The sequence below is a fragment of the Tupaia chinensis genome, unplaced genomic scaffold, assembly GCF_000334495.1.
Source record: "Tupaia chinensis unplaced genomic scaffold, TupChi_1.0 Scaffold142716_1, whole genome shotgun sequence".
NCBI classification, from domain to species: domain Eukaryota; kingdom Metazoa; phylum Chordata; class Mammalia; order Scandentia; family Tupaiidae; genus Tupaia; species Tupaia belangeri.
The window spans coordinates 8,251,760-8,267,030 of NW_006202562.1; the positions used below are offsets into that span (position 1 = coordinate 8,251,760).

At 45.3% G+C, this 15,271-nt stretch overlaps 1 protein-coding gene across 2 annotated transcripts in view; it reads right to left on the reverse strand.

The window, feature by feature from the left end:
• Nucleotides 1–827: 827 nt before the first annotated feature.
• KAT14 (lysine acetyltransferase 14) overlaps nt 828–15,271 on the reverse strand; it is a 25,564-nt gene continuing 11,120 nt past the window's right edge. Inside the window, exons 5-10 of one of the 2 annotated variants that reach the window (XM_006163650.3) lie at nt 13,870–14,289; nt 13,169–13,737; nt 10,125–10,261; nt 7,997–8,172; nt 5,649–5,839; nt 828–1,846 (exon numbers count right to left, since the gene is read on the reverse strand). In XM_006163650.3, coding sequence (XP_006163712.1) covers nt 1,673–1,846; nt 5,649–5,839; nt 7,997–8,172; nt 10,125–10,261; nt 13,169–13,737; nt 13,870–14,289 — 1,667 coding nt within the window. In that variant the 3' untranslated portion in view covers nt 828–1,672. Of the gene's footprint in view, nt 1,847–5,648; nt 5,840–7,705; nt 7,753–7,996; nt 8,173–10,124; nt 10,262–13,168; nt 13,738–13,869; nt 14,290–15,271 lie in introns of those variants that run through there. The other variant, XM_006163651.3, reaches the window with a different exon arrangement.

Here is a 15,271-nt window from a genome sequence, read left to right on the forward strand (position 1 = left end):
ACCACGTCCCATGGGAGTGCTTCCTCCCTCTCCCTCTACCTCTCCCTTGCACATGCATCTTCTGGAAATTAAAAGGAGAGAAAAAAAAGGTAGAAAGCTCTTGAGAGTGAGGGAGGAGGCAAAACAGAAAGGAAGAAAGAAGGAAGGAAGGAAGGAAGGAAGGAAGGAAAGAAAGAAGCAAACAAGACACCACAGCTACAAATTGCTTGCACAAACAAAATGGAGCCTAACCTGTCCCCCAGCTGACACAACTTCGACTGTCTCACCACGGGAAAGCCTGACCTAATTCCCCCCGAACAAAAGACTCCCAGCCCCTGCAAGGACGGCCTCTAGAACAGGCTCTTTGCTGTGGTCCATAGAGCCTGATGTAAGCTTTAAATGTGCAAGGCAGTTTTCTGGAACGCATTCAGCTTCCTTTGGTTTCTCAAAAAGTTAAGCGGGTTTGAAGGCAAACTTACCAGATTATATTGGGTCATCGGAAAAGTTGTGACATATATTTTCTATGTTTTTCTATGCAAAAATGAGCCATGACTTTCCTGACGACCCAATAACTCTGGCCATGCGCTGTTACAAGGAAAGATTTTCAGTTGAAAAAAACAGCAGATATTTCTGGAAGTGTTCTTGCTGGCTCCGTCTCTGACACCCATGAACACACCCAACATCCTCGTCCTGCAGACAGTGCAGGTGACCACCCCACACTGTTCTAGACATGAGAAGAGCCAGGAAAGGTCACCCAAATGGCGGGCTGCTCAGCTGCTCCAACTCCACACCAGCCTCACAGCCATGCTCCCTGCGGGGAGAGGCTACCAGACAGAACAGGCAAAACATCGTGTAGACACAAACGTTTATTTTTACTGACTGTGACCAAAGTCAACAAGAGAGACAACAGAACTTCAGGCCTTAAAAGCCCTCCTGGATTCAATGAAACACATCAGTGGCCAGGGACAGGCTGGAATCCCCTTATGTCATCATCTCCTAATCTGTTACTGTCCCAGGACAGGGCGGTACCTCTCGGGCATTGTGAGAATCTTTAATAGCTATCGCATTTTCTCATCCTTTAAATCAGGACACATTCTCTATAGCCAAGAATATCCACTTAGGGCTGGCTCCATGAGGCAGCAGTCGTGTGCTGCTCGAGAGAACTGGATTCCACGTGACAACCTGGTTTGAGTCCCTGGTGTGGCTGTTCTGAAACATGTCAGGCATGTGCGAAAGTGCCCAGATCAGCTGGGTGGAGGACTGGGGGAGGAGGTTATGGTGTGACCAGACCCTGTAGAGGGTGCTCCTCCCTCCCTCTCTCTCACCTGTGTGCGCACATGCTCCACCATGAGCAAAGAAAATGAGAGCATCAATTGAGATGCTCTTTTACTCTTACACAATGTCATGCTTGCTGGAAGGAGGACAGCACGTCACCCAGGTTTAGTTAATTGTGGAGTCCAAGGTGCTGGCTAAAGGCCTCCCCAGGGCGGACTGGAAGTGACTTTGCTGACGGGCTGCTCACTACTCATTCCACCACCCACCACTTTTCTCGCCTCGGCTGCGAGGTCTGAAGGACTGTCTAATCGCAGAGAAGATTAGAACCCACACCGTGAAATGAACACCTGCCCTCGGGTCTCCGTGACGACCTGTTCTCTAAGAGCACGTGGCTTCTCTGTGCAGAGCTATGTTCACGTCAGCGCCGGAGCCTCAGGAAGAACGCGTGTTTACACTCTGTACTCTCTAGCGGGTAATATTTATCATAGAAATCTAAAACGTATTCTTCAGTCTTGAATCCAAACTTCTGGTAGAGCAGCATAGCGGGGTTGCTTGCTGAGACGTGAAGGGTCACATCCTTGCCCATGCAGGTCTGCCAAAAGAATGGAAAAATACAAGATAAAAGTGAAAAGCCCTGAGGGAAAATGAGTCGGTGAACAAACTCGTAAGTGTAGGTAGATAGTTTGGGAAGCCAGAGGAATCAGGGATTCAGAGACACTACTACACCTAGCAGCAGCTGGAAACCAAGTGATACTTTGCTGTTAACCAAAATACTCACAAGACTAAGAAAATTAATGTTATGCTTAAAATATTTTTTTGAAAGCACTATTTTGAAGCATGCTTTTTTTCCTGAAGCAAAGGACCAAGGGGTCATTTTACTGTCAACAATATATTTTTTTAAATTAGGAGACCAGCAGGTGGGGTAGCAGTTAAGTTGCTGGACTCCCAGATGGCTGGCTGATCGTGGGTTAAGTCCGAGACCCGGCAGCTTAAAACTCATGCTGGGGGTGTGTGTGTGTGTGTGTGTGTGTGTGTGTGTGCGCGCGCGCATGTACCCAAAATCCTGAGAGGAGAATGGAGAAGGGACTCCGGCATGGCCATTCCCCTGGGGAGTGATTTTTCCAGTGAATTCATGAGGCCTATAGCAAAAATCTCTCTTAAAAATAAAAAAATCAATTACATTTAACTATGTGAAACATATCAATACCCAACACTGACAACTTGGAAGAGAGAAGATAAGTTGTTTTCAAAAAGTAGATATTATCGTGGGATCAGCAGGTGGAGTAATACTTATGCCGCTGGACTCCCATGTAGTTGACTGTGGTTCGAGTCCTGGACCTGGCGACTTAAACTCATGTTGGGTGTGTGTGCATGCATGCCCAAGATCCAAGAGGGGAATAGACTGCAGCATGGCCATCCCCCCGGGGGATGACATCTCGCTTTCTGTCTCTCTGGCTCTCTCTCTGTCTTTCTGGTGAGCACACACACCCTATGGCAGAAAAGTAGATATTATCAGGACCAGCAGTTGGCATAATAGCTATGTTACTAGATTCCCACGTAGTTGATCGCAGTTCGAGTCCTGGACCCGGTGGCTTAAACTCACTCCGGGCACGTGTGTATGCATGCCCAGGAGCCTGAGAGGAGAATGGAAGAGAAGGGATTGCAGTGTGGCCATCCCTCCAGGGGGGGTTTCCTTGCTTTCTGTCTCACTGTCTCTCTGGTGAGTGCAAGTTCCCTATAGCAAAAACCTCTCAAATAAATAAATAAATAAATAAATAAAAAGTAGATGTTACCTTATACCACTCCCCTAAATTTGTAAACATTTTCTTCCCAGACCTCTAGAAAAGATGCTAAGTTATGTACACAACTACGAAGGATTAATAATTTAAGTATAAAATTTGAAGACATTCTTCAGACATTCTAAATCCAAAGTTTACCTTCCATCCTTCTAAAACTGACAAAATTAGCTTTTCAGAACTGAGACTTCTATATTTAGCACTGGCCAATATTACGGGACAAGAGTAATAATCATTCTGTCAAAAAAAAGGCAAGATCTTAGATTCTTTAGTCAGCTCCACAGAATAAGGTACTTGTGAATTAAGAATGTGTGCTTTCTATGGGAAGACACTGAAATACTGAAGCTATTAAGAGTCCCTGAGATTTATAACCCGTGGCTCCCCAAGGGCTCTATTTAAAACTCTGTTAGAGGCCAGCTGGTGGCTGTCTTCTCGGCTTACCTCACGCTGTGTCCTAGAAAGGCACCTTGAGGTGCACACCAAGGGCAAGAGCACGCTGAGAGCATCTGAAGGGAATCTCGGGGGCAGGGTGGTGGTGGTTTCAGACTGCAGAAATACACCATCTAACCATGGCCATGCCCGAGCACTACTGCCCACGGCCACCGTGTGCGGGCACTGCACTTTACGGTCTGGCTGCAGGGCAGGGTGCCCACATACCACGACGGATTGCTCCTCCACCCAGCCAGCAAATGGGCCTGCATTAGACACCAAGGACTCACGCATGGTAGTGTCATCCCTGCCTGGCCCTTGTTGATGACAAAAAAGCAAAAAATCCTGTAAGCACTCTGCCAGGACAGAAAGGTGAACGCAGGGAAGAGATTGGTCCTGTGGGGGTGGGGGGTGAAGCCGAGAAAGGGGGTGAGATATTATAGAAAGAACCAGATGGTCTCGGTTGAAAAAACAATACATGGTAGCATTTATCAACTGCGGAGTGACTTACAGAGCCACTGCCTGAGGAGAAGGTGGGGTCTAGGAAATGGTTCGCAAGGATCCTGCCAACATCAGGGAGAAAACCAACATTCTACCATTTCCATCCTTTCTCTAAAAGAGAACTTGTCAGGGCCAGCAGGTGGTATGGTGGTTAATGCACTGGATTCCCACGTGGTTGACCATGATTCCAGCCCCAGATCTGGAGGCTCAAGAAATCACACTGGATACATGTGCTTGTGTGCCCAAAATCCCGAGAGAAGGATGGAGGAGAAGTGACCGTGGTGTGGCCATCTCTCTGGGGGGTGATTTCTCACTCTCCCTCTCTGTATTTCTGTCTCTCTTTGGCAAATGAACATGCCCTATGACAAAACCTTTAAAAAAAAAAAAAGGAATTTTGCCCACATAATATGCAATCCTCCATACCAAATGGTTTCTAAATAAATGTTAACAGAAATATTCTGGGGGGAGGGAATAAATCCTTTTTTTAATGTCAGTAGATATAATAAATACATAGTATATTCTCTTCAAATGTGATACAGATACATCCAATTACTATACATACATTATATATAAACTATAATTCAATATTAGAGTAATCTTAGACGGTTCGTGCCAGCTTATACAGTGAGGGTAAAACTAAAAACAACTGATAACAGAATATAATTACTTATTGCTCCAGTTGCACTAAAATGTTTACGAATACTTTAACAAATCACATTTACGGTCCTTCTTCTCAGAGTGGTAATGATAGAAAATTTTTTTTTTCTCTTTTGAGAGGTTTTTTGCTATAGGGTGCATGTGCTCACCAGAAAGACAGAGAGAGATAGAGAGATAGAAAGCGAGAAATCACCACCCCCCCCCAGGGGGGATGGCCACGTTGCAATTCCTTCTCCTCCATTCTCCTCGGGATCTTGAGCATGCATGCACACGCGCCCTAAGCCATCAGGTCCAGGACTCAAACTACCGTCAACAACATGGGAGTCCAGCGACATAGCCATTATGCTGGTCCCGTGATAGAAATTCTAAAAGCAGTAGTATATACTAATATATTTGGTTGTCAGGAAAGTTGTGACATATTTTTCTGTTTTGACTTTCCTGACAACCCAATAGACAGTACACGCTTTGGGGGGGGTCTCACTTTTGGTATTTTGTTTTATTAACTACACATGTTCACAAACTCATTTCTTTGTAACCTGGGTCTGTACATTACTCTTACTTATTTAGAGAGAGAGAGAGACAGCTTTTTGCTATAGGGCACAGGCACTCACTGGAGAGACAGAGACAAAAAGCGAGAATTCACCCCCCAGGGGGATGGCCACACCACAGTCCCTTCTCCATTCTCCTCTTGGAATTTTGGGCATGCACACACACACGCCCAGTGTGAATATTAAGCCGCTGGGTCTGGCACTCGAATAGCTGCTCACTAAGTGGGAGTCCAGTGATGTAACCCATTACGCCATCTGCTGGTCCCACATTACTCTTATTTTGGAAGCTTGGGGGTTTTTCTGTGTGCTTTTAATAACCTCAAGAACCGTAAGGATTGGTGTTCTTTCACTCGGTTTCTGAAGTGACGTGGGCCAGGCTGGGAAGGACAAGCTCAGCTTCATTCCTCCTCCATGTCCCTGGGGAGCCAGGGCAAGGTGATCGATCGCCAACAAGACAACACACCTGAATCAGATGATAGATCATGAAAGTTGCGATCCCTGCTCTTCTCCATTCGGGGTGGACAAACAGAAATGAGATGTACGCTTCGTTATATTTCACATCGGGCACCATGAAGCCGAAGGCAATGATGACTTTTTTATAAAGGACAACAACACTGAAGTCTGGATACTGCAGGCACTCAGACAAGTCAATACCTGAAGAAAAGAAGAAACAGGAGTCTCAATCTGTGGGCCCTTTTGAAATTAACGAATAGCCAGCTGTCCAGTCTGTACTTACAGCTGTGCCTGCATGCTAAAACAAAAACAGAATTGGAGACAAAAATACTGCCATAGATGTCACACATACAGATGATTAAAAAATATATAAATGTTAGAAAATACTGAAAGTAACATGGTCTTTTCTAAGCACATACGTTAAATGAGATAGGACAGGGAAGGAACAGAGTGCCCGTTCGGAGTTGGCCTCGCCTGGCTTTGAATTCAGCCTTCTCTACCACATGTGTGACCTGGCACATTTCAAAATGACTTAGGGCCTCAGTTTCTGCAACATTAGGATGAGGAAAACACATAGACCTGACAGAGCTGGTATGAAGACCCTCTGAGCACCAGCCACTGTGTGTGCAGTGGAAATGCAGTGGTCCACAATGCTGAAGCCACATAGGCAGGTCCCAGGTTCACGTCCCGAGGTCTTCCTGTACATACCAGGAAATGCATGTCCGTGATATGAGCTGGCTGAGGCTGATGGTGGATTGTGATGTGAAGATCCTGTTGAGAGCTGACTTTCTCTCTCTCATGGAGCAAATAAAAAAACCCCAAGGGACCAGTAGGTGGCATAGTGGTTAAGGTGCTGGATCCCTATGTCATCAACCACGGCTCAAGTCCTAGACCCGACAGATTGAAACCCACACTGGGCATGTTGTATGTGCGTGCACAAAATACTAAGAAGAGAATGAAGAAGAGATTTGCACCCTGGGGAGAGATTTCTCGCTTTGCCTCTCTCTCTCTGGTGAGCACATGTGCTATATAGTAAAAATAATTCTCAAAATAAATAAATAAATAATCCCAGGCATTCATATCAAATGTAATATTTGTATGAGCGCCACCTTTCACAATAAAGACCAAAAATAAAACATGATTCTATGCATAATGTGTGGAAAGCACTTAGTATAAGGGCAGGAGGTAGGTGATATCCTAGAATGTTACTCTTCACCCCAATACCACTCCCAACTCTGCCACCACACACACTACCCAATGATCAGCAAATAGGGATGACACAGCTCTAACCTGCATGACCTCGCACCTAACATCAGAAAGACGTGTACTATTTACTGTAGCTTCCAAAGCAGTATTATAAAACGATGCATAAAGATACACGTTTAGGGTCCGGCAGGTGTGATGGTGTGGTGGTTAAGAATGCTAGACTCCCACATGGCTGATCGTGATTGGAGTCTCGGACCCGGGGGCCTGCTGTCTCACTTTCTCTCTCTCGGTCCCTCTCTGGTCAAATTAAAAGAAATAAATAAAAAGTTAAAGAAAATAATTATTTTTAAAAAAGAAAAGAAACATGTTTATATTAGCAATTACATGTTTTCCCGGCTGGCCCTCTAGTCTACGGGATCCAGACCCCACGTGGTTGACGGTGGTCTGAAGAACAGGCCCGATGCATGTCAATGTGTGCCCCAAATCCCAACAGGATGGAGAAATGAAGAAGGGACCGAGGCATGACCAAGCCCCACCAGGTGTGCTCGCCCCTTTCTCCCTATCTCTAACCAGCACACATGCCCTCTGGCAATTAAAAAATATATATACATTTATTTAATTGATGGCTTTGGACTTCAGACGTAATTTTTTAAGGTTGAGAGGATGACAAATCACATTGGGTTTCCTCTTATTCTTCAAGTCTGTGATTGGGGCTTTTGGCTTTTTAAAAATACCTTTTGGCTGTACTAACTCTCTGTAAGGAACAGCTAAATAAGCAAAGCAGAAAGAATTACTGAGCCAAAAACAAAAGTGTCCAAACACGCCCAAGCTACCAGTCTGCGCATCTGTGATAGACATTACCTGGTATCTAAACATATGTAGAAGCAAAACAGGATGAATCTTTTATTCTGGAAGCAGAGACAAACAGGGGAGAGAAACAAACAAAAACACTGTTTATTACTTTAATTGCTGGCTGCTTCTTGATCTCAGGAAAGCAAGTAGTTATATTTTAATTATTTCTACATAGGCAGAGACAAACTAGATAAAATCATGAGTAAAGATCTTAGGGTAATGGGACATACACTGATTTTAAAAATCACTTGACTGAAATGACAGAAAACTGATCTGCCTGGCTTGGGACAGGGAACATACCAGGCCAGAAGAACTCCTGACACATGGAGTTGATCGTGGGGATGTGGTTCGGCCGTACATAGCAGTAATCGAGAGGCGAGTCGGGCTCGGGCGTCCAGTGAGGGTCACCCCTGTGCGGGTGGGAGCGGATCTGCGACAGGAGCTGTAGTTTAGGCGGCTTTGTTTCATAATCACGCCTCCAGCAACAGAGAAAATAAACACATTCAAATAAGAAAAATACTCAGTATTCTTCTTAGCTATTTGACTCACATAAACTGTGATCTACTTGAAATTTTACACTAACTTGTCTTGCCTTATACGAAAGCTGGGTTGGTGATAGCTCTATTTTTCTGGTATGAAACCTGAAACTATTAATATTCCTCAGGACAAAGCCTCTGTCCCCAGCAGGGCCCATACCAGATGTTGATGGGTAAGGAAACAGAACCAGCAATCAGATTCACCCTGAGGAGGGCTCAGATAGATGCCCCTTCAGTGCCACTGGAGGCCACCGGAGGGAACACCCAACCTTGCTGGGCAGTTTGGGAGCACCAGAGACAAGGTGAGGCTGGGCAGGACTGCACACTGCCAGTCAGCTGTCTGCCCAGGAATGTAGTGCCAGGCGAGAGGGCTAGGACGATGACAGAGCTGCAGAGCAGCAGTGGCACAGGGAGACACTGCACTTTGTCAGTCGTGGTGCCAGACCCTGTTGGGACATTTCCAGCAAGCTCAGCTTCCACTTCCAACAAGACCCATTACTGGAAACTGTCCAAGCGTGGGTGCGCATTCAGGCATGAAAGAGACATCTTTCATGTTTTTCCATCCCACACACTACTGAATATCAACAGCTGTTCTTCAGGATCTGTACGGGACTGCTTCCAGGACCCCCTTAATATGGAGGGGAGGTCTTCAAAAAGTTCACAGAAAATACATATTCTAATATGGAGGGGGGATCTTCAAAAAGTTCACAGAAAATACATATTATGAAAAAATTATGAATGGATTTCAAATTTTTTGTACAAAAATACACTTGTCATACTTTTTTTTTTAAGTTTTATTTTTTTTTTGAATCCATTTTATTCATGAGAGTGTGTACATGAAAGAGAAAGCAGTACCCTTGACAGTCTCGCCATACCACAATACCCTTTGCTCAGACTCCAGCTCATCAGGATCTTGGGCATGCAGCCACGTGCTCGGTGTGCTTTCAAGCCAACCCAGGAATCCAAACCAGTGGTTGGCATATGGCTTCCAGCACTGTAGTTTGCTACGGGCTATACCACCAGGCTGGGTCGCAACTCATACTTTAATTCTATTTTCCACGACCTTTTTGAAATTGCCTTGTTTAAAATGGCATATGTGCATAAAACCTATGTATACATATTTTTTCCATTTTGCCATAGGGTACATACACTTGCTGAATAGCTATGCAGAGGGTGAAGGGTCGGAAACGGGGGTGAGGCCTGGGAGGGACTAGGGGTTGAGAAAGCATCACCAGGGGGGATGGCCACGCTACAATCCCTTTTCCTCCATTCTCTCAGGATTCTGGGCATGCACAACTCTGCACCCAGCATGTTTCTCAAACCTCTAAGTCTAGTATCAATCACACAGTCAGCCATGGGGGATCAAGCTGCCCTAACTACCCTGCCACCAGCTGGCCCCTCCTGTATACTTTAAATCACATCTAGATTATTTATATGTGATCTTAGCATCACATATAATAAACACTAGTTACATAAAAATATGTGGATACATTTCATCAGCATCTGTCTTTTAGGGAGCCACCTCTTCCCCCATTTCCTAACTGGCGTGGCTGGGCTGCATCCAGTTGGATGAACCCTCAGGCGCAGCACCTGTGGGATAAGGAGGGCCAACCGTACCAACTGTACTGCTTTAATATTTCAAAGAAAACAAGGAAGACATCTAACAATAAAGTCATCCTTGTTTTAATGTTTCTTGCAAAGAACCACCTTTTCTGCAAAAACATACAGCTGAAATCAGTGAAGGATGAAATTAAATACGGGGCACAGGAAGAACTGTCAATGCCCGTTTGCTTGGCTCTGGTCTTCATTCAGTTCAGTGGGAGAAAGGGGTGCCTGAGCCACAAACGTCGGCCCTCTCCACACACGTGACATGACACCACTTCTTCGGATACCTGATATAAGGCTTCAAGATCCGAGAAGTGTAAGGGCTGACGATACTTTGGTCCACAGCCATATCTTCTGATCCTACCAAACGATACAAAAACTTTGTGGTCTGGTGTCGAAATCCTTTCCTGGATGGCAAGGCAGTCTGTGAAAGAGAAACACTAGTTTATGAAAGTAAAACTACTCAGAGGACTGGCTGATTTTCACCTACAATTTATTTATATTTTTATGTGTTAGGAAGGCGATCTTTTTTTGCATTATTTACTTGGAAAGCTCATCTTTCAATACAAACTTTGTAGAAAACTTTGCGTAAAACTAGATAAGAAAAACTAGCCTTGGTTCTAAAAGTTTAAAATCAAAACACTTTTTAAAAAGTTATTTATTTAGGGGCCAGCAGGCTGTGTGATGGTTAAGGCACTGGGCTCACACAGTCAACCACAGTTCAAGTCCAAGACTTGCTTTTGGTGACTTGCTTTTTCACTTTCTCTCTCTCTCTTTCTCTGTGTGTCTCTCTGATCAAATTTAAAATAATAATAATAATAAATAAAATTAAACAAAGTAATTATTTTGTTTCTAAGAGATTTTTGCTACAGGGCATGTGCACTCGCCAGAGAATAGAGAGAAAGAAAGCAAGAAATCGCCCCCTAGGGGGGATGGCCATGCCGCAATCCCTTCTCCTCCACATTCTTCTTGGGATTTTGGGCCCGCATGCACACGAATCTGGCATGAGTTTTAAACCTCCCAGCCCAGGACCCAAAACCACAGTTGACTATGTGGGAGTCTAGCGATGTAACCATCACGCCATCTTCTGGTCCCAAATAAAGTAATTCTTTAAAAAAAATAAAGTTATTTAAAAATTTTGAGTCACATGAGTGAAATGCAGGATTCAATGCTGGGTTTACTGCTTCTCCAGGCTTCATTTTGTGTGTATTACGGCTTCAACCAATTCACTACATATTAACTAGCACTAGTAGCATCAAGCAGTTAACACATACATGGGTCAGACTGCATGCCTCTCTGTTATCCAAAGAGCCATGAGGGGCCAATTACTACAGATCCCGTATATTGATTTTTTTGAAATGTGTGTTTTCCAATGAGTGAATTTTACCAAAATGGAAGTAGTGTAGATTATCATCCCTAAGGCAAATCCCAATGGCAGAGTGGCCTTACCAGAGGTTCAGTGAGGACACGGTCCTAACGGAACTGGGGGATTTCAGGTACTTCCCTGTGAACCCCAAAGCCAGGCTGGAGATGTGCTTTCTTCAGTGGGCCCTCAGTCATGTAGTAACAAAACATGTGCACTTAGGGTTTTCCAGCCATGGGCATGGATGGAAGATTAAAAGGCACATTTATAAAGTGGTACGCGGGGCTGGATAAAGTTTAGAAACCTGAGTTGTTTTTGTGGAATCAGTTTGCTCGTACCCTAGAAAATAACTTTGTGGAAAGAATAGCAAGAACCCTTCCTTTATAATCTGCTCTCATACTTTCCCTGAACTGGACGCCCACATTTTCAAAGGCCAACTTTGAAATTCTTCCACAGTTTAAAGTTTCCAAGTAAACATCAAAGCTGTGCTATACATTTTCTAAATATGGACGCTAACTCCTCCCATCCCTGCAGGTGTAAATGGCTCCTCATAGCAAAAGGCAGTCCCTCTCCATTTCCCCTGAATCCGTGTGGGCCTTGGGATCACTCGCCACCAGTCAGAAAGTGACAGCTGTAACATCCTGGGACTTTTGAGCTCAGGTCTTAAGACGTCTGGCATTCTGCTTCACTCTAAGCTTCCTCCTGCAGTCCAGAGGCCATGCTATCCAGCTAACCCAGGAAGGACTGGAGGCCACATGCAGACAGGCTCTGAGGAAGACGAGCTACCTTGGTCATTCCAGTCCCAACCCAGGGACCAGGCAATGCAGCCTCAATGAGCGACCTCAGCCTCGGGAATGTGGAGTAGAACCAGCACATGGTTGAGTCCAGTCAGTCCACAGAATCAGGAGAAATATCAAGAAATATCAAATATCAGCCACCTAGTTTTGGGATGATTTGCAATGCTGCAACAGGTAACACAGTCCTCTAGGGTCAAGGTCAGTATGGTAGCAGAGTGGAGGGGTAAAGGAAGGGGCACACTCTGCCTTAGGGAGTTGAGGCCAGCCTCTCTACAGAGGTCACGCTTGAACTGAGCCCTGGTTCACAGGAAGGAAGGAGCCAGGTCGAAAAAGGTTCAGGGCTGAAGGCCTGAGCGCAGTCCCTAGGACGTGGATGGCAGAGGAGCTTGGTGCTGGGAAGTGAGGCCCCCGTTTGAACTGTGTTCTGAACATACAGCAGGGTGAACTGAGTCCTGGTTCACAGGAAGGAAGGAGCCAGGCCGAAAAAGGTTCAGGGCTGAAGGCCCGAGCGCAGTCCCTAGGACGTGGGGATGGCAGAGGAGCTTGGTGCTGGGAAGTGAGGCCCCCGTTTGAACTGTGTTCTGAACATACAGCAGGGAGCCGTAGAGGAATTTTCACCAATGGAAGTGAATTCATGTTTTTAAAAAAGAGTTGACTTCTGTGAGTAGAGTGGATGACAGGGGTTAGAACGGCAGCACAGAGAGCAGGAGGAGACAGTGGAAGTGGTCCAGGCAGTCGGGAGTGGTTCAGAGGAGGGCAGAAGCAGTGGGCTTGGAAAGGAGTTGGGGAACTGCATAACACTACACTGATGGATTCCCACAGAGCTCACCTTGAGACAATGACTAATGGAGGGAGGGGGATCCTTTTAATTACAAACTCAATCCATCTGGTGTATTTCAGAAGGTGCAATACTTTTCTTAATTTATCAGTGATTAAACAAGTTAGAAATTAACTTCCCCAAAAATCAGTAAATGGCAAAAAAATTTCCTAGAACATCAGTCATGTATATAGCACAACCTAAAAAAGAGGAGGGGCAAGATAGCTTCCACCCACTCTCATGAGTTTAATCAAATACTGGATCTACTCAAAGGCGGCAAGAAAAGGCAACTTTCAAAAAGGAATATGTTATTAAATGATTGCTCTCAGTTTTCAAGTATATGTGCGCACTCACCTGGTAGCGGTCAAGGATTCTGAAGTCTTGACAGGTTGTTCTGTACGTGGCTTGTCCAGCTGGAAGCCTGGAGACTCCTCCCTCTTTGGCGCCATAAATCCCATCAACCAGTAGAAGGGCAGCATTAACCACTTGATCCAAGTCAAACAGTGGTAACCCCCGATCCCTTTTCGCTTGTCTGACGATCAATTTCCGCTTCAGCCTCCGAGCTTCTGGGGTCATTGCAACTGCATTGGGACATGCTTCCAGCCTCTTGAGGAGCAGCTTCTCCTCATAGATGCTCACGGGAGTAAACTTGGGACCTTTGGGTTTCGTGTCCTTCTCTAACTGAGGCTTCCGCTTTTCTCGAGCCCTTGTTTGCAGAGATGTGTTGGAATCTGTGTCTTCACTGTCCATGTCTATCCTGTCGGGTTTTTCCTCCTCGCTCTCTACCTCCTGCTTTATCTGTTCGGGTGCCCGAACCTTCTTTCTGCCCCCAACTCCTGTCCCAGAGGCTGCTGAGCCAGCAGGGGGCGGGACGTACTCCATCCCTGGGTCTATGACTCCATCCCCTTCCATCTCGTCATCATCTGTTGGGGGTGAAATCAGCGTCATCAGCACAGGGGAGAGAAGAAAGGCAGATCACATCACCCCAGGTGGACGCTCACGGCTAACATCACGGCCAGACCCAACACAAGAGACCCAAGCAAGGTAAGACTTACCATGAAACAAGGCTTGTGGCGGCATCACGTCCGGAATCAGATCCGCTTCTGAGAGCAAGCTGGGTGTGGCAGAGTGAGAGGCAGGTGTCCCAGGGGCCGAGAAATCCAGGGATGGAGAAGGGGATGGGCTTGTCAGCGGGGTGCGGTCGGAGGAGCTCAAGGATGAAAAGTCAATCACTTCCCCTTTCTCGAGAATCACGTCTGGCCTACGGCCTCGGCTTATGAACTTTACAGGGGTAGAAGATGTGCTCCGGTCAAGAAAACCAGCTGCTTCCTTCTGGGCTCTTCTAATGTCTTTTGCTTCCTGAGTTCGAGACCTTTTCTCTTTTAATTCCATGGCAGACTCCACAGGATTCCGACTTGCTCGTTTCCTAAGTCCCTCAACAGTAATGATAGGATCTAATGTTGGTTTGGACGATGCTTTAAAAAAGGAAAAAAAAAAAATCTAAATTTTAAGAAACTATTCAACGTTAGTTTCTTTTGCCAATTTGTTATGGTGAACTTAGTACCATGTTCGCTAGAGAGAAATATTCAAAGGTTATCTTAAACTAAATGACCTGAGTATTTCTTAAGGAAAAAGAAGTTACAATGCAAATTTAAACAATGAAATATTATTGTTCTTCTATTGGAATTGGTATTAAGTGTGGGGAGGGGCCAGCAGATGGCATAATGGTTACATCGCTGGTTTCCCTCGTAGACAACCATGGTTCAAGTCCCAGATCCAGCAGCTTAAAATGCACACCAGGTACAAGTGCATGCGTGCCCAAAATACTGAGAGGAGAATGGAGAAGAAGGGATTATAGTGTGACCATCCCCCAATGACATTTTTTTCCCAATGACATTTTTCTTTTCCTTTTTTTTTTATTTTTAGACATTTTTGCTATAAGGGCATGTATATTTGCTGGAGAGACAGAGACAGACAACGGAACAGAGAGCAAGAAATCACCCCCTGGGGGTGGCCATTCTACAATCTCTTCTCCTCATTCCTGTCCCAGGATTTTGGGCACGCATGCACATGAGCTGGTGTGAGTTTTAAGCCTCCAGGTCTGGGACTTCAGCTGCAGTTGACTACATGGGAGTCCAGTGACATAACCATTATGTCATCTGCTGGTCCCCCAATTTCATTTTTTAAGGTTTCAAAGCTTATTAAAATTTTTAAGATTAAAAAATATCAGATCGATGTGTGACAGTAAGGGAATACTGTTCATTTTTCTTAAAAGTGAAAACAGCATTATATTTCGGCTATAGAAAGCAAAAAATTGGGACCAGCAGTTGGCGTAATGGCTATGTCGCTGGACTCCTATGTAGTCGACCGCGGTTCGTGTCCCGGACCCGGTGGCTTAAACACACGTCGGGCGCGTGTGTGCCCAAGATCCTGAGAGGAGAATGAAAGAGAAGGGAC